The sequence below is a fragment of the Halichoeres trimaculatus genome, unplaced genomic scaffold, assembly GCF_033239565.1.
Source record: "Halichoeres trimaculatus isolate MK-OKI-2021-1 unplaced genomic scaffold, fHalTri1.1 fHalTri1_scaffold_6, whole genome shotgun sequence".
Classification (NCBI taxonomy): Eukaryota; Metazoa; Chordata; class Actinopteri; order Labriformes; family Labridae; genus Halichoeres; species Halichoeres trimaculatus.
Window position 1 is genome coordinate 20,098,825 of NW_027437184.1, and position 21,221 is coordinate 20,120,045.

Consider the following 21,221-nt stretch of genomic DNA (forward strand, 5'->3'; position numbering starts at 1 on the left):
GTGTGTGTGTGTGTGTGTGTGTGTGTGTGTGTGTGTGTGTGTGTGTGTGTGTGTGTGTGTGTGTGTGTGTGTGTGTGTGTGTGTCTGTGTGTGTGTGTGTGTGTCTGTGTGTGTGTGTGTGTGTGTGTGATTAGTGACAGTTTGTATTTGTTGTCTGATATATGTATGTCTGAAAATGAAGTATAAGTGAAACAAGTAGCACCTATTGCTTTAAGGGAAGAAGTATATAAAAGTGTGGCATATAAAAAAATAATCCAAAGTTAGAAGGGCATGCAAAGTTTAAAACAAATGCAAAAGTTAAATGCTGTAAATCTAGACGCAAGAAAGGGCTCAAGGCTTGTAATACCACGATGTGAAACACCTTTATGATTGACAGGACAGAAAGAGATCAGACTTGTATGATAGTAGCAAAGTTTGACTTCAGAGAGGAGCGTTACAGCTACGGCAACCAGGGGGCGCTGAAGAGAGTCCAACCCACAGACTGTATATAGAGTGGACAGCGTGGCTCCGCCATTTATCATTGTACGGTTTTGAAGCCAAAATACCGCCGTCTCAGGCACCACCATTATAGCAGTTTGGAGCCAGATTCTGCGCAGTAGAAACGATGAGGGATTCTGGGAGAATCTGAGTGGAGCTGGGTGACAAAAATATTTATATTTTTTTTTTTCATTCGAGAGTCTAATCACTTCCTGACTCTACCTCCCGACATATTTTACAATCTCCGAAAAAAATACAAAAAATTACAGTTAAGTGTTGGAGGGTTGATGTGCACGTGCCCTAGTGAGGCTGCATGCATGCCCCTCGGTGTCTGTGTAGTGACATTTGGGCAAGTCTTTGAGTTTTTGTTTGTTGTTATCATGAGCTTGCTGAGGTGTTTTTTTAGGAACAACCCCCCCCCCCCCCCCCCCCCCCTAGTGTTTTTGTGTCATCTCTATCATAACAGGGTGCTGGGCATGCTAGCAGCTCCAAGGTTCTCCCATTCCTGTATTCCCATGTCACTGTGTGTTCTTATATGTTTTGGAAGGGATGTAACTGAAATGTGACTTCCCCTTGGGGATCAATAAAGTATCAGAAAAGAGGGATGTCTAATAACCTCTTTTAGTCATCTCAAGCACTGTTTGGCTTTGTGTCAAGTACAACCATCGAGTGCACGAACAAACTCAAAACTTAAGCCCTGAGGTCCCTGCAGCGTTCTTTCCTGTAATTGTGGATTAGGGTAGAAACACTAACACTAATACTAAAGTTGTTGAACTTTCCATAGCTACACATGTTAAGTGTACACACCCATCATCCAGTGAAGTTGTTAGGCTGTGGGTTGTACCCACCTGAGTTAAAGGCGGCCTTGATAAGAAGAACAAAAGATCTTATTTAGTTACAGAGCTGCTATCCAGAAAAAAATCCAAAAAACACAGTCACAGAAAAGACAATTTAATAAATCCAGACAGATGTTCTTACTGCTCCAACTTTCACTACTTTGATTTTGGCTGTTACTTTGATTTTTTTTCATTGCACTGGTCTTCATCATCTTTTCAGCCATTGCTTTGGTTTTAGTCCTCGCTTTGTTTTAAATTGTTCCTCATTGTCAAAAAGCTGACTTTTTGACGACTTTGACCCACGTTGATGCCTTCATTTTGGCTGTTGATTGGTTTTTGGTCACTGCTTTATCGTTAAGTAGTTGTCCAGCTCACATTTTGACATCATTGTGTAATATCTGGTCAGGAGTCAGCCATACTTTCTTTTTTAAATTTAGCAATTAATCATATGAGGGGATCTGCTTTTCCCGCACTCACAGCCTGGCCTTGACAAGTCTTTAACACCAAACATGCACAGTGACATCATCCAATAAACCACGACCACAGGATGGATTTTCAGAGGAAACTGGTGCGGCAAAATCAAAGAAGAAAGCAGGCAGGGAGAGAGGGGAAAAGAGCCAGAGCTGGGAACACATTCAGGGAGGGATATGTAGACACAGGAGGGAGGAAGGCCAAGTGCTTACTGCCACAGTTACTGATAGGAATGACTTGTCAGAGACATGCACAGCACCTGTTTTACGTACACACATTCTCAACAGCAGATGTAAAAGTGTCTGACCCTACATCTGGGCCTATGGAGCCATCCCTCAGAGTATAACATCATGTAGAAATACTTACAGAAGCTTTGAGAAATTCCTCAGTGGAGAAGATAACAAAGCTCGAAATGTTGGCTGTAGAGTTTGTTCTTGTCAAGAAACTCAGACAAATCCGCTCAAACAATCAAATCCATATTTGTTTCAAGCTCCAGGAGGGCACTTTGGGGCTTTGAATAAAACAGCCGGATTTCCATTCACTTGTGTTGTTTGTTCCAACCCGTCATTAAAAAGTGATTAACACTTAGGAAACAATCACATCCATTCTTCTGTTTTATTGCTTCATTCAGAGCACTGTTTTCTGTCCACAGTCCTCTTTTATCAGTCTTTATAGCAGGGCAACAGGAGCGTTCTTCATGTGTGTTTCTTTAAATGTCTAACTTTGTGGTTCCTGGCCTCGTGCATACTTCCTACCCCAGAACACTTTCACACATTGGCTTCCCACATCAGTTAACTGTGGGGGTTTACACAATGCTCTGCATGTGTGATAAGAGAAATGTAATTCACCGCACAGGAGGATCCTTTAGACAGCAACACTCATCTTACAAATCAAAACAGTACAAGGTGAAGCTTTATCAGTGAGTGTCTCCTTTCCAGTCAACGATTGCTTCCAGGGAAGGGGAATCACTGAGATCTAGTCCTGGATTTTACAGAAAAGATTTTTATCTTCTTGTTGGCATTAAATCTAAAAGGTGATGTAAGTTACTCTGATTGGCATAAAGACAAAGACTAGTGACAGAGACACATTCATCTTAAAGTTTTACATGAAGCAGATGCTCTGGAGTTGTAGATCCTACACATGCAACATGTGGTTTTGATATTCAGATTATCTTTTCTGTTTTCTATCCTATCTTCTGCCATGGGCAAGTCACAGAAAACACTGCATTGTCTTTTGCAACACTTACACCAACAAGCGGCTTTTTTTTTTTTGCAGCTACATCTGTTTCTCTGAGGGTTTTGATTCTTTTACCACCACAAGTGTATTAATACTATTAATCTTCATGAACCCAGAAATGGACACAGCTTATTCACTGAGTACAAACAAGGACAGAGAAACAGAAGTTAGTTTTGCCCCAAGGTTCAGCGGAAACTTGGCCTTAGCCTCAACTCAGATGGCAGCTGTAATGTCTAGCATACAGTGGGAGCATATTATCAAATGTCTTGGATATGGTGAGGGGCTTCTGCTGGAATGTGCTTGTATGCATCCAAGACATCTGTGATGGTTATGTCCCAAATTAAAGTCAGCAGAGAGCTGCAGAGGGACAATAATGTTGGAGGTTTCAAATATTAATGTGTATTCCAAGTCAGTTAATAAAATTAGAAAGATTTGTTATCAAGACATGAGTGCTATAATAGTAATAATAATAATTATTATTATTATTATTATTGTTATTATTATTATTATTATTATTATTATTATTATAACACAGAAGCAATCTTGGTTTGTCACATCTAAACTGTTTCTAGGCAAAAACTTTATGATGATGAAAGGCTCAAAAATATTCACCATGTATAAAAAGTGATTGGGAACCTGACTGGTGTGTGTTAGTTATTCACAGGCTGTGAGGTACAATTTAAAGATAGATAGATAGATAGATAGATAGATAGATAGATAGATAGATAGATAGATAGATAGATAGATAGATAGATAGATAGATAGATAGATAGATAGATACTTTATTGCCAGACTTGAAGTCCATAAACACAACAACAAATACAATAAAAAGACATTAATAGACACAAAATAGACATTAATTATAAAAGGCCAATATTATGTAAAAATCGCTTTATTAAGTCTTTTAGTGAAATTTGTGGGTCTTTTACTTTCCTCTCAGTCCACAAAATGTGATATTTAATGGCAAAACCTGTATTTAGTGCTTGTGAATGTAAAATCCTGACCGAAGACGAGCTGTTTGGATTTGGGGGGTTTGCCGACGGCAGCGATTCCCTTTTTTGATCAGGAGCAATTCTGACCTGATTGGTCCTCAGAGCAAATACCAGTTTTGAAGCCAAAATACCCCTGTCACAGGAACAGCCATTGAAGCAGTTGTGCAGCCAGAGTCTGCGCAAGGAGACTGTGAGGGACTCTGGGAGAATCTGAGTGGGGCCAGGTGACAAAAATAATATATATCTTTTTCTTTCGAGAATCTCATCACTTCTTGACTCTACCTCCTTACATGTTTTACAATCCCCGAAAAAAATACACAGCTGTCAATCATCATTAAACGTGACGTAAAACCTTGTTTTTAACCTCGTGTAACTAATGAAAACTAAAATTTTCAGAAAAAAGAGAACTTGAATACAAGGCAGCCAAATGACATCTTCAAATCACCACAACAAACAGACGTGAGAAACATTTCTACAAAGTGTATTAATTTTTTAAAGATTGACCACAGCCCATCTGGAATGACTGGAAAGCCGGATTTTTTTTACCTATACTGCAGACAGACACCAGGGGGAGCAGTTTTTGTGGGACCTCACTTCCAGCCGAGCAAGACGTTGCCATTATTTTTTAAGTCTATGCTCTCAACCTATGGCATTAAAGCCACCACAGCATGCTGCCATCTTGACAGAAAACAATGACACTTCTGCACTTTTAAGTGTCCCATCTCATTTTAGAATACTCTTAAGTAAACATAAAATTTTACTGCAGTGCTTTGTGTTTGAGCAACCAATGATGAGCTAAGTATACAAGAAGGCATAATCAGACTGATGTCAGCAGCACACTGCATCTCACAAGCCAACAGAGCTAGGAGATGAATTAATGTACCTCCTTATGTAACAGGGTAATAACAAGCTGTCTCCTATCTCAGAGTAATGGTTTCAGACCACACTGGTCCAACAGCTGCATTTCATCGAATGACTAAACTAAAGAGTTAAGATCATAAAATATATTTTATGCATTTATTTCATTTTCAAATGAAGACACAAGAAAGAATTGCCTTTTAAGATTTGTATTGACTTGATATAGATTATTATAAATCAGAACACCAGCCAGGGCAGAACAAGACTATAGAATAAACAAACAGTTGTTATCAGCTAGTCAAACAGAAAACAAGCAAGTACTTTTAACTCTGAGTCAGTGTTGTTTGGTTTTAGACTTTCTATAATGTCTGCAGCACAGGAACCTTAAAACTGCAAAAGTGGAGCACAGTAGAAAAGTTACTGCAGTCATCAATGCAAGCAGTACATCTAATGAGTGGTATGAATACCACGGCATCTTATACGCCTCTGTGCGCAGGTGAGGAGCCCCCTTATTGCGCATCACGTATTCCACCCAGAATGTAGCCTGATCCATGGGTGACATGGGCTGGTCCCTGTGTAAACGGGACATTCTTTGAATGTTCTGTCTGTAGCTGTCCCGATAAAGCACTTCATTGAGGGCCTGCTCAAAAGTGTGGCTGTTGGCATGAGCCAGCTCAAGGATCTTCCCGGCTCCTCTCTCCTGCAGACGCATAAGGTTGTCAAACTGATCAAAGAACAGTGGTATGCCAAGCACAGGGACGCCGTAGTAAATGGCCTCCTGGACTCCATTGGTTCCTCCGTGAGCTACAAAAGCTTTGGTCTGTGGGTGTCCAAGGATGTCCTTCTGCGGCATCCACTCCACTATCAGGGTGTTGTTGCCCAGTGTTGAGGGACGCTTCCCTTTGTGCTTCCATATCACCTGAACAGAAAATGAAATCAAACATGAACCTACATTCTATAAGACACTAATTATCATGATACGGCTACTGCTGCAGTCTAAGCCCTGGCATACATGATGCAATTGCCTTAAAGTGGTTGTGGAGTGTCAGATAAGACTATGAAAGTACATCATTTATGAAGCACAACCAAAGCACACCATTTTGCCTGGGCATAATCAGGAAACAAAGGATCTGAAGCTTGGATATTAAGGTTTGAATCCACACTCCTTTTGTGAGAACAAGTGAATACAGGCCAGACATTTAACAGAGGAGCAGGTGATCAAGCTGTAGTCAATATTGTGCAATTAAATGCACAATACATGGCACACCATTGAACCAATTTTTGGCCTGACTTAATATCATTGTGACCAGGGCTTGACATTAACTTTTTTGCTCACCAGCCACTGTGGCGAGTGGTATCCCTGAGTTACTGGCCACTCAGTATTTTCACTGGCCACAATTTGTTGTTGGATAATTATGTTCGATATGATTAAAGCTGATTATGACATGCTAAAGTTTACTTAAAAAAGATGTACAACCTCTTTAAATGTAAATGACCTCTATGCACACTCAAAACAAGACTACATCAATGTTAAAATCCACAGGTCCTTAATCAGATATTCAGCTCTGATAAAATTGTGTGTAACATTGTGCTCCTTTCATATGAAAATATGCAGTCTATTAAGACATCTCTGCTCCATGTTTGAGATAAAATTCAACCCACCAAAGTGGCCAGTGGGAGCGGTGGTGTTACCAGCCACTGCTGAAATCCACCCGCATTAGGTCAGTTGGCCTGTGTTAATGTCAAGCCCTGACTGTGACTCTCAAATAGCCCCACACTTGGCCTTTTTAAGCATAGTCTGGCCCAAACAGGACTGATCATCTTCAAGGTTCAAGGTAATTTTTTTTATCAATTCTGCAGTATTATATATATATATATATAATGTAACACAAACAGAGGATTGAAATTGCGATGATCACAGGGCTTATTTTGTTGTTTATGAGTTTTTATTGAGTTTATGTGGATCAGTCACCACACAATTTTTTCCCTCTTAGCCTCTGTTTCATGTTGAAGTCCCTACCTCATCCCCGTTTTATCACAGATCACGTCTTACCTTCTGTGGCATCTTGGCAAAGACACTGGCAAATTCCTCTGTGAGATCTGCAGGCAAAGAATTGACATAAGTCCCAAAAGTCATGATAATCACTCCATGCTCCCCGGCACTCTGAACAAACTCCTCCAGGTCCGCTGGCAGAGGCTGTGCTGGTTTGGACTGAAACCCTCCTATGTAGACCACATTGGGCATCGTGGGCCGAGGAAAGTCAAAGACAAAATCAGACCTGTACAGCCAGATGTCTGACTCTTGAAGAAGCGACGAGATGGTGCATCCACCCTCTATATATTTATCACAGAGGGCATTATACGCTGGCCCTGCCAAAAATCTTTGCTGGTACTCAATAACTAAATGGTAAAGTATGTTCTTGACCCTCTGGATAAAGTTCATTTTGTCTGTTAGGCCTGATCCTGGTGTTGGTACATAGGAGAAAGGTGTGGGGGCAATCAGATAGTGGCCCTCTCCTGCAGGGATCCAGCGAACATTCAGTACAATGGGCAGCTTAAGATACTTGGCAAGTACAACTCCTGGTCCCAAAGCTGGATCAGTGAGAACAAGATCAAATTTTGAATCCAGTAAGCTTCTGACCATATTTTTATCCTCACAGATTCGGCTGACAGCATCTGCCCACAGTCTATGTGCTTCTCCAATTGTAGTCAGAAAATGCACGATTAGCTTGAAGACAGTAAGTGATGAAGCCCCCTCCCTCTGAGCCTATAAGAGAAGAACAACATTCAAACATTGTGGAAGTTTCAAAATGATTGACCAAACCATTCTCAGTGCCTTACCCTTATATTCTCCTGTACAAATGTATCAAAAAATTCCTCCATGCCCACATCAGTCTCCAGACTAATGGATGTGTAGAGGGGAGAATCCTCGTCAATGTACCAGCTGGTGGAGGCTCTAATCACTGTCAGGTTGTGTCCCCTGGCATGGAGCTCTTCCAACAAAATCTTCATGTTGATCCAGTGACTTCCATCTACAGGGAACACCAGAATGTTTCCTCCATCGCAAGGTGGCATGAATGACATCAGACATGTGCTGAGGAATAAAAATGTTCCACACATGTGCTGAAATGGCATGGTTCCTAATTAAAAAAGTGATAAAAGAGAGCATGAGATGACTTAAGTTTATGTATCATCATGCAGAAGTTTGCTCATCAAGTGTAGAGAAACTTACTCACCCAGGATCAGGGGTTGCTGCAGTAGCTGTGTACTCCACAGACCGATGGTAGACTCAGAGATTCCTCACATTTTCAGGGTCAAACTCCACTGACAGGCAGTCAGTGCTTTCATGGTAAATAAGTTACCCTGGCACGTGTGATGTATGCTATAGCACTGAACTTTATGTCTATAATCAATAAACAGTGATTTTCTTGAAGTTTAGGTGCATTTAGTAATGCTGTTAGCTCCAAGCTGTTAAGCAATAAACCTGTGTGGTTTGCTGAATGTGTTTGACAAGCTGCGTTTCCCTTACACCTTTTCACAAAATAAAGCAATGTTTCAAAAGTTTGGATAAAAAATAATTGTGCCTTATTGATGTTTCCATTATGACTAGAGTAAGTCAGAACTTGGGTGAAATAATACTATAAGAAAATAATGTAAGCTGTCTCCAAATTGGAAAACAGTTACAGACAAATCCTGAAAAACACTGGAAGTTGACTAGCCATCCTTACTGTGATAGAAAATGCCCTGTAGCTAGCAAATGTTTGAATGAGAGTGGCCACAAGAAGTGAAACTGAAAGGATTTTTGTTTTATTTTATGTCTCTAAAAACTATACCAGTTCTGTACTACAGAACTAGTGCACGTTATTGTAATTTCCATTGTAGTAATTGTTGTTATCTACGTAAGCAGCACATGGCTAATTGAATATTCATGAGACAAATACAAAGTAGGAGCTGAGCATGCTCAAGGCAATCCATTCTCACAGCAGTAAAGATGTTACTTAAGTTCGTGGAGGGATAAACAACCAAAGGCCAGCACTTAACTGTCAGCAAACGAGGATATCACTGAACTATTACTAAGCAACAGGCCCCATTGTTCTTTTCATGGTGAGGCTAAAGCATGATGGCTGAATGTTAAAGTCTAATGTGAACATTAGTTGATACTAGATTCATAAGCTTGAGAGGACCAAAAACATCAATGGGTGAGCAAATAAACAAGGTTAATTGGGAATGCAGAGTTTTTTGCTGGTGTTTTTTTGTTTGTTTGTTTGTTTTTTTGTGGGGAATATAATAATAATAATAATAATAATAATAATAATAAAAATAATGATGATATATATATATATATATATATATATATATATATATATATATATATATATATGTGTGTGTGTGTGTGTGTGTGTGTGTGTGTATATATATATATATATATATATATATATATATATATATATATATATATATATATATATATATATATATATATTATTACTGTGAGCTCTTATATAGAACCCCAGAACATTCCACCATCTAAATCAAATAAATCAGAGGCTGCCATTTGGCTTACTGACATTGGGTTTGTTTTTTTACTGTTTTGAACTCAGGTGGAGTTTTGTACTGAAATATGTGGCTCCAGCTTTTTTTATTGTCTTGGACTCGGCTGGAGTTTTGTACAGAAATATATGGCTCCAGCTTTGCTCTTGTGAGACATATTACAGGATTAGTGTTACAGATTTTGGCTGTTCAGTTGCTGGTAAACACTGGTTATGCCCAATAGTTGTATGTGAATTAATTCTGGAGGTTGGTCAGCTACCTGAGTCTAGTGTGAACTCAGAACCCTTCTCCTTTTTCCTGGCTTGGAACTGGCAAAAGTGGCAGAAGAGATCGATGGTTCTGGCTGTGTTATTGAGCTAGAAGAAGAAGAAGATAGGAGAAGCTATACTTTATCAACCCCCTTGGAGAAAATTCTGTTGTTTAAAATCTGAACATGCTATATATACACACACATGCACAAAAAGCATTTCTGCACAGAAACATGCACTGATTAGAGGTCAGAGTGATGGTACTGTACCTTGAGCGTGCACATGGGAAATTGGGGGGTTTTGGTGCCTTGCTCAAGAGCACCCGACAGTGCTTAGGAATGTAAGCCATCACCTCCCCAGGTATCAGCCCAATTTCAATCTTGGTCAACACCTTGGCTTGAACCAGCGACCCACTGATCTCCAAGCCAAGTCCCCACGGACTGAGCTTCTGCACCCAAAAGTTTCTGTCGCCCCATATTTGTAAAGCGTTACCTTAACCACTAGGCCATCAGCGCTCCAAACTGGACTCATTTGTAAGTGAATGTTTTGAATAGAGGATGGATCAACAGCAGCGGTTGCTGGAGACCAATACATGCTGTCACATCAGAGTCTCTAAACCCCAGAAAAGTTGCTAAATTATTTGTACTGCACTTTTTTGAAAAAAACATCACCAGACGTTGAAAAGTCTCTACATATAGCGACGAAGTTGCTATGTTGGTAAAACTGACTGTATCTAACGCACCTTTGTTTGTAATCATCTCAGAACACACTGGGCAGACAAAAAAAGTGGCAACCGCCATACGTCTTAAAAGGTTGTACAACTCAAAGTTTTTCATGGTAATTAGGAAATTTAATGTGTCACTAACAGTGAAGTTTAGTAGAAACCTCTGCACTTAACTTTCACTAATACACCAGGTTATTGGTCCAACTCTACTTCAGGGGAGATCTACCAAAAGCCGCTTCTGGACAATACAGTTATGGCGCCAACTACAGGCCTGGCATGCTTACTACAGTGTTTTTTTTTGTCCCTTAGCGTTTGTGTTTAAACACTGTTTTATTCTCTGCCTTGTGCTTTGGGGTGAAACGTTGTCATGTAGGGGGAGCCTAAAAATGGGCAGCTATGACAAAATGAGGCAGAACAATTGTCATGAAGCTGCTAAGTTAGAATCACCAGGCATCCCACCAAGTTAATAAACCACTTGCATCACACTATAAACTTTTGTTAAGTACTGAGGGAGAAAAATAATAGAACCAAAAGTATTTCTTGCGATACATGATAAGGGTCCATTTAGGACAAGATTGGTTAAAATAAATAAAAAAGTCACAGAAGTCAACGACACAGGAGGGGAGGAGGATGAAATGTCTGGGGCCCAGTGAGGGGGGGAACAGAGGAGCAAAATCTGGAGGTGTGCAGCAATAGCTGTGTTTGGGGACAACACATGCTGAAAGAACATCTTCTTCTGCCGCTTTTTATGGAAGATTAGACAAGTTAGACTCTGCACATGTCAACATAGCTTCATTCTGATTGAATGCTAAAAGTATGCACACACATCTCGATCGTCTTATTTTATTTGGCATGTGTGATGTAAACAGTGAAGCTGGTATATCTGAACAGTTTGATAATGACTGAGTAAAAGAAATATTCAACATTCAAATAGCTGGACCAGCACATTTTTTATATACATTTACTCTGAGTCAGTGCTGTTTGGTTTTAGACTTTCTACGATGTCTGCAGCACATGAACCTTAAAACTGCAAAAGTGGAGTACAGCAGCATTGTTACTGCAGTCATTAATGCAAGCAGTACATCTAATGAGTGGTATGAATACCACGGCATCTTATAGGCCTCTGTGCGCAGGTGAGGAGCCCCCTTATTGCGTATCACATATTCAACCCAGAATGTAGCCTGATCCATGGGTGACATGGGCTGGTCCCTGTGTAAACGGGACATTCTTTGAATGTTCTGTCTGTAGCTGTCCCGATAAAGCACTTCATTGAGGGCCTGCTCAAAAGTGTGGCTGTTGGCATGAGCCAGCTCAAGGATCTTTCCGGCTCCTCTCTCCTGCAGACGCAGAAGGTTGTCAAACTGGTCAAAGAACAGTGGTATGCCAAGCACAGGGACTCCGTAGTAAATGGCCTCCTGGACTCCATTGGTGCCTCCGTGAGCTACAAAAGCTTTGGTCTGTGGGTGGCCCAGGAGATCCATCTGCGGCATCCACTCCACTATCAGGGTGTTGTTGCCCAGTGTTGAGGGACGCTTCCCTTTGTGCTTCCATATCACCTGAACAGAAAATGAAATCAAACATGAACCTACATTCTTTAAGACACTAATTATCATGATACGGCCACTGCTGCAGTCTAAGCCCTGGCATACATGATGCAATTGCCTTAAAGTGGTTGTGGCATATCAGCTAAGACTATGGAAGTACATCATTTATGAAACACAACAAAAGCACACCATTTTATCTTGATATACTCAGGGCAAACTGCACAGCAAATGGCACACCATTGAGCTAATTTTTGGCCCAACTTTAAATCAGTGTGTGAGGCTACAGTTGGCTCACACTTGGTTTTAATTAGCTCAGTTTATGTCTCACCCAAATGATCATCTTATTTTGTTGTGAGTTTTTGTGGATCATTCACCAGTTTAATATCAGCTCTGAGTCTCTGTGTCATGAGGTCTTTACCCCATCCCAATTTCATCACAGATTGTGTCTTACCTTCTGTGGCATCTTGGCAAAGACACTGGCAAATTCATCTGTAAGATCCTCAGGCAAAGCATTAACCAAAGTACCCATAGTCATGATAATCACTCCATGCTCCCCGGCACTCTGAACAAACTCCTCCAGGTCTGCTGGCAGAGGCTGTGCTGGTTTGGACTGAAACCCTCCTATGTAGACCACATTGGGCATTGTGGGTCGTGGAAAGTCAAAGACAAAATCAGACCTGTACAGCCAGATGTCTGACTCTTGAAGAAGCGACGAGATGGTGCATCCACCCTCTATATATTTATCACAGAGGGCATTATACGCTGGCCCTGCCAGAAATCTTTGCTGGTACTCGATGACTAAATGGTAAAGTATGTTCTTGACCCTCTGGATGAAATTCATTTTGTCCGTTAGGCCTGATCCTGGTGTTGGTACATAGGAGAAAGGTGTGGGGGCGATCAGATAGTGGCCCTCTCCTGCAGGGATCCAGCGAACATTAAGCACGATGGGCAGCTTAAGATACTTGGCAAGTACAACTCCTGGTGCCACAGCTGGATCAGTGAGAACAAGATCAAATTTTGAATCCAGTAAGCTTCTGACCATATTTTTATCCTCACAGATTTGACTGACAGCATCTGCCCACAGTCTATGTGCTTCTCCAACTGTAGCAAGGAAATGCACGATTAGCTTGAAGACAGTAAGTGATGAAGCCCCCTCCCTCTGAGCCTAAAAGAGGACAACAACATTAAAACATTGTGGAAGTTTCAAAATGATTGTCCAAACAAATCTCTGTGCCTTACCCTTATATTCTCCTGTACAAACATATCAAAAAATTCCTCCATGCCCACATCAGTCTCCAGACTAATGGATGTGTAGAGGGGAGAATTCTTGTCAATGTACCAGCTGGTGGAGGCTCTAATCACTGTCAGGTTGTGTCCCCTGGCATGGAGCTCTTCCAACAAAATCTTCATGTTGATCCAGTGACTTCCATCTACAGGGAACACCAGAATGTGTCCTCCATCGCAAGGTGGCATGAATGACATCAGACATGTGCTGAGGAATAAAAATATTCCACACATGTGCTGAAATGGCATGGTTCCTAATGAAAAAGCAAGAAAAACCGGTATGAGATGACTTAAGTTTTTGTATCATTATGCATAAGTTTGCTCATCAAGTGTAGAGAAACTTCCTCACCCAGGATCAGGGGTTGCTGCAGTAGTTGTGTACTCCACAGACCGATGGTAGACTCAGAGATTCCTCACTTATTCAGGGTCAAACTCCACTGGCATGCGGTCAGTGCTTTCACAGGTAAATAAGTTACCCTGCATGTGGCACTTGTGATGTAAGCTGGCACTGAACTTTATGTCTATAATCAATAAACAGTGATTTTCTTGTAGTTTAGGTGTATTTTGTAATGCTGTTAGCTCCAAGCTGTTGGGTGGTAAGCCTGTGTGGTTTGCTGTATGTGTTTCACAAGCTGCGTTTCCCTTACACCTTTTCACAAAATAAAGCAATGTTTCAGAAGTTTTGAAAAAATAATTGTGCCTTTACAATGTTTCCATTATGACTAGGGTTAGTCAAAACTTGAGTAAAATAACACGAAAACAGTTACAGACAAATCCTGAAAAACACTGGAAGTTGACGAGCCATCATTACTGTGGTAGAAAATGCCCTGTAGCTAGCAAATGTTTGAATGAGAGTGGCCACAAGAAGTGAAACTGAAAGGATTTTTGTTTTATTTTATGTCTCTAAAAACTATGCCAGGGCAATACGGGAGGACATGGCTCTTCTGTACTACAGCACTAGTGCACGTTATTGTAATTTCCATTGTAGTAATTGTTGTTATCTACGTAAGCAGCACATGGCTAATTGAATATTCATGAGACAAATACAAAGTAGGAGCGGAGCATGCTCAAGGCAATTCAGTATCACAGCAGTGAAGATGTTACCCTAGTTTGTGGAGGGATTAACAACCAAAGGACAGCACTTAACTGTCAGCAAACGAGGATATCACTGAACTATTACCAAGCAACAGGGCCCGTTGTTCTTTTCATGGTGAGTCTAAAGCATGATGGCTGAATGTTAAAGTCTAATGTGAACATTAGTTGATACTAGATTCATCAGCTTGAGAGGACCAAAATCATCAATGGGTGAGCAACAAAACAAGGTTAATTGGGAATGCAGAGTTTTTTGCTGGTGTTTTTTTTGTTTGTTTTTGTATTTTTGTTTTGTTGTGGAGAATATGAAACTGTGAGCTCTTATATAGAACCCCAAAAGATTCCACCAACTAAATCAAATAAATCAGAGGCTTCCATTTGGCTTACTGACATTGGTTTCCTTTTTTTACTGTTTGAACTCAGGTGGAGTTTTGTACTGAAATATGTGGCTCCAGCCTTTTTTATTGTCTTGGACTCGGCTGGAGTTTTGTACAGAAATATATGGCTCCAGCTTTGCTCTTGTGAGACATATTACAGGATTAGTGTTAGTGATTTTGGCTGTTCAGTTGCTGGTAAACATTGGTTATATCCAAAAGTTGTATGTGAATTAATTCTGGAGGTTGGTCAGCTACCTGAGTCTAGTGTGAACTCAGAACTCTTCTCCTTTTTCCTGGCTTGGAACTGGCAAAAGTGGCCATGAAGAGATCGCCTGTTCTGGCTGTGCTATTGAGCTAGAGGAAGAAGAAGAAGATAGGAGAAGCTATACTTTATCAACCCCCTTGGAGAAAATTCTGTTGTTTAAAATCTGAACATGCTATATATACACACACATGCACAAAAAGCATTTCTGCACAGAAACATGCACTGATTAGAGGTCAGAGTGATGGTACTGTACCTTGAGCGTGCACATGGGAAATTGGGGGGTTTTGGTGCCTTGCTCAAGAGCACCTGACAGTGCTTAGGAATGTAAGCCATCACCTCCCCAGGTATCAGCCCAATTTCAATCTTGGTCAACACCTTGGCTTGAACCAGCGACCCACTGATCTCCAAGCCAAGTCCCCACGGACTGGGCTTCTGCGCCCAAAAGCTACTGCCGCCCCATAATATTTGTAAAGCGTTACCTTACCCACTAGGCCATCAGCGCTCCAAACTGGACTCATTTGTAAGTGAATGTTTTGAATAGAGGATGGATCCACAGCAGCGGTTGCTGGAGACCAATACATGCTGTCACATCAGAGTCTCTAAACCCCAGAAAAGTTGCTAAATTAGTTGTACTTCACTTTTTAAAAAAAAAACATCACCAGACGTTGAAAAGTCTCGACATATAGCGACAAAGTTGCTAAGTTGGTAAGACTGACTGTATCTAACGCACCTTTGTTTGTAATCATCTCAGAACACACTGGGCAGACAAAAAAAGTGGCAACCGCCATACGTCTTAAAAGGTTGTACAACTCAAAGTTTTTCATGGTAATTAGGAAATTTAATGTGTCACTAACAGTGAAGTTAAGTAGAAACCTCTGCACTTAACTTTCACTAATACACCAGGTTATTGGTCCAACTCTACTTCAGGGGAGATCTACCAAAAGCAGCTTCTGGACAATACAGTTATGGCACCAACTACAGGCCTGGCATGCTTACTACAGTGTTTTTTTGTCCCCCAGTGTTTGTGTGTAAACACTGTTTTTTTCTCTGCCTTGTGCTTTGGGGTGAAACGTTGTCATGTAGGGGGAGCCTAAAAATGGGCAGCTATGACAAAATGAGGCAGAACAACTGTCATAAAGCTGCTAGGTTAGAATCACCAGGCATCCCACCAAGTTAATAAACCACTTGCATCACACTATAAACTTTTGTTAAGTACTGAGGGAGAAAAATAATAGAACCAAAAGTATTTCTTGCAGTACATGATCAGGGTCCATTTAGGACAAAATTGGTTAAAATAAATAAAAAAGTCACAGAAGTCAACGACACAGGAGGGGAGGAGGATGAAATGTCTGGGGCCCAGTGAGGGGGGGAGCAGAGGAGCAAAACCTGGAGGTGTGCAGCAATAGCTGTGTTTGGGTACAACACATGCTGAAAGAACATCTTCTTCTGCCGCTTTTTATGTAAGATTAGACAAGTTAGACTCTGCACATGTCAACATGGCTTCATTCTAATTGAATGCTAAATGTATGCAGACACATCTGGATCGTCTTATTTTATTTAGCATGCGCAATGTAAACAGTGAAGCTGGTATATCTGAACAGTATGACAATAATTGAGTCAAAGATTCATTAAAAAAATCAAACAGCTAGACCAGCACATTTTTTATATACATTTACTCTGAGTCAGTGCTGTTTAGTTTTAGACTTTTTGCGATGTCTGCAGCACAGGAACCTTAAAACTGCAAAAGTGGAGCACAGTAGAAAAGTTACTGCAGTCATCAATGAAAGCAGTACATCTAATGAGTGGTATGAATACCACGGCATCTTATAGGCCTCTGTGCGCAGGTGAGGAGCCCCCTTATTGCGTATCACATATTCAACCCAGAATGTAGCCTGATCCATGGGTGACATGGGCTGGTCCCTGTGTAAACGGGACATTCTTTGAATGTTCTGTCTGTAGCTGTCCCGATAAAGCACTTCATTGAGGGCCTGCTCAAAAGTGTGGCTGTTGGCATGAGCCAGCTCAAGGATCTTCCCGGCTCCTCTCTCCTGCAGACGCAGGAGGTTGTCAAACTGGTCAAAGAACAGTGGTATGCCAAGCACAGGGACGCCGTGGTAAATGGCCTCCTGGACGCCATTGGTGCCTCCGTGAGCTACAAAGGCTTTGGTCTGTGGGTGGCCCAGGAGGTCCTTCTGTGGCATCCAATCCACTATCAGGGTGTTGTTGCCCAGTGATGAGGGACGCTTCCCTTTGTGCTTCCATATCACCTGAACAGAAAATAAAATCAAACATTCAATAGTCTTTAAGACACAAATTATCATGATATGGCTGCTGCTATAGTCTAATGGTATGACCACACCAGATGCAAATTTGTTTTGGGATTACATACAAAGTTAATGAAAAGAGGCACTTGGATGCCGATTCGCCCCAGACAGCATGTTGGGCGCGTTTCGGGCGTCAGACGCCTCTATGCTTGAGTTGGAAATATTGAACTTTCGGCGCAAATTCGTGTGAGGCTGTGCAGCGGCAGCCAATCAGCGATGACATTCCCCCACGACGTCATTGATTTGATGGCGTTGGGGGGGAACTGCCACCTGCTCTGACTCCAACCCCGCTGGAGGATGGAGGAGAAAATGATCTGTGAGGTCTGTCATTATCCAGTGTTATACCATACGACGTGTGTACTCCACAGAGACCGGAAAAAAGGAGCAGGCTTCGGTAAAAGGCGCTGAGGAGGCAGGTTTTGAAGGTAAGTTCTGTAAATATTTGTTTCCAGCTGGATTTGCCTGCACGGGTCATCACTAAGTCCAACTGTGTTTTCCTCAGTGGACTTTTGTCGTAAAAGTTGTAAGAGCCTGATAAAGAGGAGGGAGGAGGGGGCAGGAGCAGAGCCAGGGAAAAGATGGAAGTTCTCTGCGATCCTCTCTTCCTCGACCCCTTCATTATCCCCAAGAAGACCTGCGGGACCATGGGGCGGGAGATCAAGGATGAAGTCGCAGGGAACCACCAGGCAGGGCCAGTGGAGGTGGATTACCAGGGAGAGGCAGCAGGCCTTGATTGTGATCTCCAAAAGTTTTCACACACTCTCCTGTCCAGACTTGCACGTTCACGTGGAGCGTTACAGGCGTGACGCCCATTTAAATTCGCAAATTTGCGTCTGGTGTGGCTGCGGCATTAGCCCTGGCACACATGATACAATTGCCTTAAAGTGGTTGTGGATTGTCAGCTAAGACTTTGAAAGTACATCACTTATGAAGCACAACCAAAGCACACAAACTGCACAGCAAATGGCACACCATTGAGCTAACTTTTGGCCCAACTTTAAATCAGTGTGTGTGAGTCTACAGTTGTCTCACAATTGGCTAGCCAAGTTTATGTCTAGCCAAATAAGACTGATCACCTTATTTTGTTGTGAGTTTTTCTGGATCATTCACAAGATTAATATCAGCTCCGAATCTCTGTGTCATGTCACCTATACCCCACCCCCGTTTCATCACAGATCACGTCTTACCTTCTGTGGCATCTTGGCAAAGACACTGGCAAATTCCTCCGTGAGGTCTTCAGGCAAAGCATTAACCAAAGTCCCCATAGTCATGATTATCACTCCATGCTCCCCGGCACTCTGAACAAACTCCTCCAGGTCTGCTGGCAGAGGCTGTGCTGGTTTGGCCTGAAACCCTCCTATGTAGACCACATTGGGCATCGTGGGTCGAGGAAAGTCAAAGACAAAATCAGACCTGTACAGCCAGATGTCTGACTCTTGAAGAAGCGACGAGATGGTGCATCCACCCTCTATATATTTATCACAGAGGGCACTATATGCTGGTCCTACCAAAAATCTTTGCTGGTACTCAATAACTAAATGGTAAAGTATGTTCTTGACCCTCTGGATGAAATTCATTTTGTCTGTTAGGCCTGATCCTGGTGTTGGTACATAGGAGAAAGGTGTGGGGGCGATCAGATAGTGGCCCTCTCCTGCAGGGATCCAGCGAACATTAAGCACGATGGGCAGCTTAAGATACTTGGCAACTACAACTCCTGGTGCCAAAGCTGGATCAGTAAGAACGAGATCAAATTTTGAATCCAGTAAGCTTTTGACCATATTTTTATCCTCAAAGATTCGACCGACAGCCTCCGCCCACAGTCTATGGGCCTCTGTGATCATGACAAGAAAATCCTTGATAAGCTTGAAGACAGTAAGTGATGAAGCCCCCTCCCTCTGAGCCTATAAGAGAAAAACAGCCTTAAATTATTAGTTAACCTGCTGAAAAATGAATAACCAAACAATTCAAAATGACTTACCCTTATATTCTCCTTTACAAACACATCAAAAAAATCCTCCATGCCCACATCCATCTCCAGACTAATGGATGTGTAGAGGGGAGAATTCTCATCAATGTACCAGCTATTGGAGGCTCTGACCACCGTCAGGTTGTGTCCCCTGGCATGGAGCTCTTCCAACAAAATCTTCATGTTGATCCAGTGGCTTCCATCTACAGGGAACACCAGGATGTTTCCTCCATCACAAGGTGGCATGAATGATATCAGACATGTGCTGAGGAATAAAAATATTCCACACATGCGCCCAAATGGCATGGTTCCTAATTAAAAAAAGTAATAAAAGACAGCATTAGATGACTTAAGGTGATGTATCATCATGCAGAAGTTTGCTCCTCAAATGTAGAGAAACTCACTTACCCATGATCAGGGGTTGCTACAGAAGCTGTGTACTCCACAGACCGATGGCAGACTCAGAGATTCCTCACATTTCCAGGTCAAACTCCACTGGCAGACGGTCAGTGCTTTAACGGGTAAATGAGTTACCATGCATGTGGCACGTGTGACATAAGCTATGACACTGCACTTTATGCTATACAAATAGTAAACACAGTGATTTTCTTGTAGTTCAGGTGCATTTAGGAATGCCGTGAGCTCCGAGCTGTTAGGCAGTAAACCTGTGCAGTGTGGTTTGCTGAATGAGTTTCTCTGTCAGGCAAGAACAATGCTTCCTCAGAGGAAACTATGACCTCTTTCATAAGGTTATTTAAGGGTCTTATGTAATGTCACCCCACATGTACTGCGTGAAACTTGCCATGCAGCTTTTCTTCCAGGTTTCTAACAATAAGGTTGTTTGGTCAACTGTAGCTGCTAGATAAACGTAGGTGCAGGTCAGAGGATTGAACTCAGTTGATCCGAAGCAGGTAATCTTGTGTCAACAGAAGAAAACTGTCCAAAACCTGGGACGTCACTTTAGAAACACTACGGTGACTCGCATTACTATTGGGCTTTGTGATATTATTAGATAACTAATACTTCATAATTGGTGTTGTGGTTCCATGCTGCTTTGTACTGTTTTAGTTTCCACAATACTCTCTCGTCCTGAAGCAACTTTGGCTTCCTGTATTTTCACAAGTTTCCTCAGTCTGTGGAGGAAACAATCCTCCTGTTTCCTTAAAGGGATAAAAACTAAGCACACACTCTGCTGGGTCCTAATTCATGCCCTTTTCTGGTTACCATTCTTCATGAGATGCATAAACCTCTGTAGGGGTTGAGAAAAAAAAGCAGGTGCACTGAGACTTATAAAATTGCAACGTTAGTTATTTTGCAAGAAACATAGCCTGAAGCAGGGAAAATTTAATAATTATGTGCTTTACAGACTGTCTGGTTTTAAAAATCCATTATTCTCTACATGGAACTATCCGAACATCGGGCCAGTGTTTAGTCTGTGGTAAATTGGACAATGGAAAGCAAACTTTAACAATTCATCATCGTATGAGCTGGAGTAGGTTTCCATATGGGGATGTGCAAAGTTTTCAACCATTAACATTTTCTCCTAGCACACAGGTTTCATTTAACAACCTGAAAACATGAGAGTCAAAACTTGAGCAGGGGAAGTGTGGGTCACTGCCAAAGTGTCAGGATGGGGATAGTTTAATGTGACTTTTCCACATGCATGACTCAACAAGTAAAAAAACATGAAGTCACAAAATGGACAAGAAAACAGCAGTAAAGTTGCTAATAGGCAGAGACAGAAAAAGAAAAAAAAATAGATGGCACATGTGAGATATGAAATAACCAATTTCCGAGCCTCATTGTAACATGGAGTTGTCGGCCAATCATGCAACTGTTTTGTTCCAGTTACATCAGGCTTTTTAAAGTTCCAGCAAAAACTCATTTCATCATACAGCCAACTAAAAAATCCTCTCCCCAAAACAAGATGATTTCAATCCTGGGACAGATCCTTCCCCGACAAAGCCCATTATCTG

At 41.6% G+C, this 21,221-nt stretch overlaps 3 protein-coding genes across 3 annotated transcripts; all 3 read right to left on the bottom strand.

Moving 5' to 3' along the window:
• Positions 1-5,204: 5,204 nt before the first annotated feature.
• On the bottom strand, positions 5,205-8,008 carry LOC141791630 (UDP-glucuronosyltransferase 2C1-like). Its single transcript, XM_074672222.1, has 3 exons — positions 7,712-8,008; positions 6,924-7,637; positions 5,205-5,789 (listed from the first exon to the last, which is right to left on the bottom strand). Exons 1-3 carry the CDS (start codon positions 8,003-8,005, stop codon positions 5,205-5,207), a joined length of 1,593 nt encoding a protein of 530 aa, XP_074528323.1. The 5' UTR covers positions 8,006-8,008.
• A 3,356-nt stretch (positions 8,009-11,364) lies between these two features.
• LOC141791645 (UDP-glucuronosyltransferase 1-2-like) lies at positions 11,365-13,473 on the bottom strand. The gene is made up of 3 exons (XM_074672247.1): positions 13,177-13,473; positions 12,389-13,102; positions 11,365-11,949 (listed from the first exon to the last, which is right to left on the bottom strand). Exons 1-3 carry the CDS (start codon positions 13,468-13,470, stop codon positions 11,365-11,367), a joined length of 1,593 nt encoding a protein of 530 aa, XP_074528348.1. The 5' UTR covers positions 13,471-13,473.
• A 3,164-nt stretch (positions 13,474-16,637) lies between these two features.
• Positions 16,638-19,554, bottom strand: LOC141791631 (UDP-glucuronosyltransferase 2C1-like). Its single transcript, XM_074672223.1, has 3 exons — positions 19,258-19,554; positions 18,467-19,180; positions 16,638-17,222 (listed from the first exon to the last, which is right to left on the bottom strand). Exons 1-3 carry the CDS (start codon positions 19,549-19,551, stop codon positions 16,638-16,640), a joined length of 1,593 nt encoding a protein of 530 aa, XP_074528324.1. The 5' UTR covers positions 19,552-19,554.
• Positions 19,555-21,221: the final 1,667 nt, after the last annotated feature.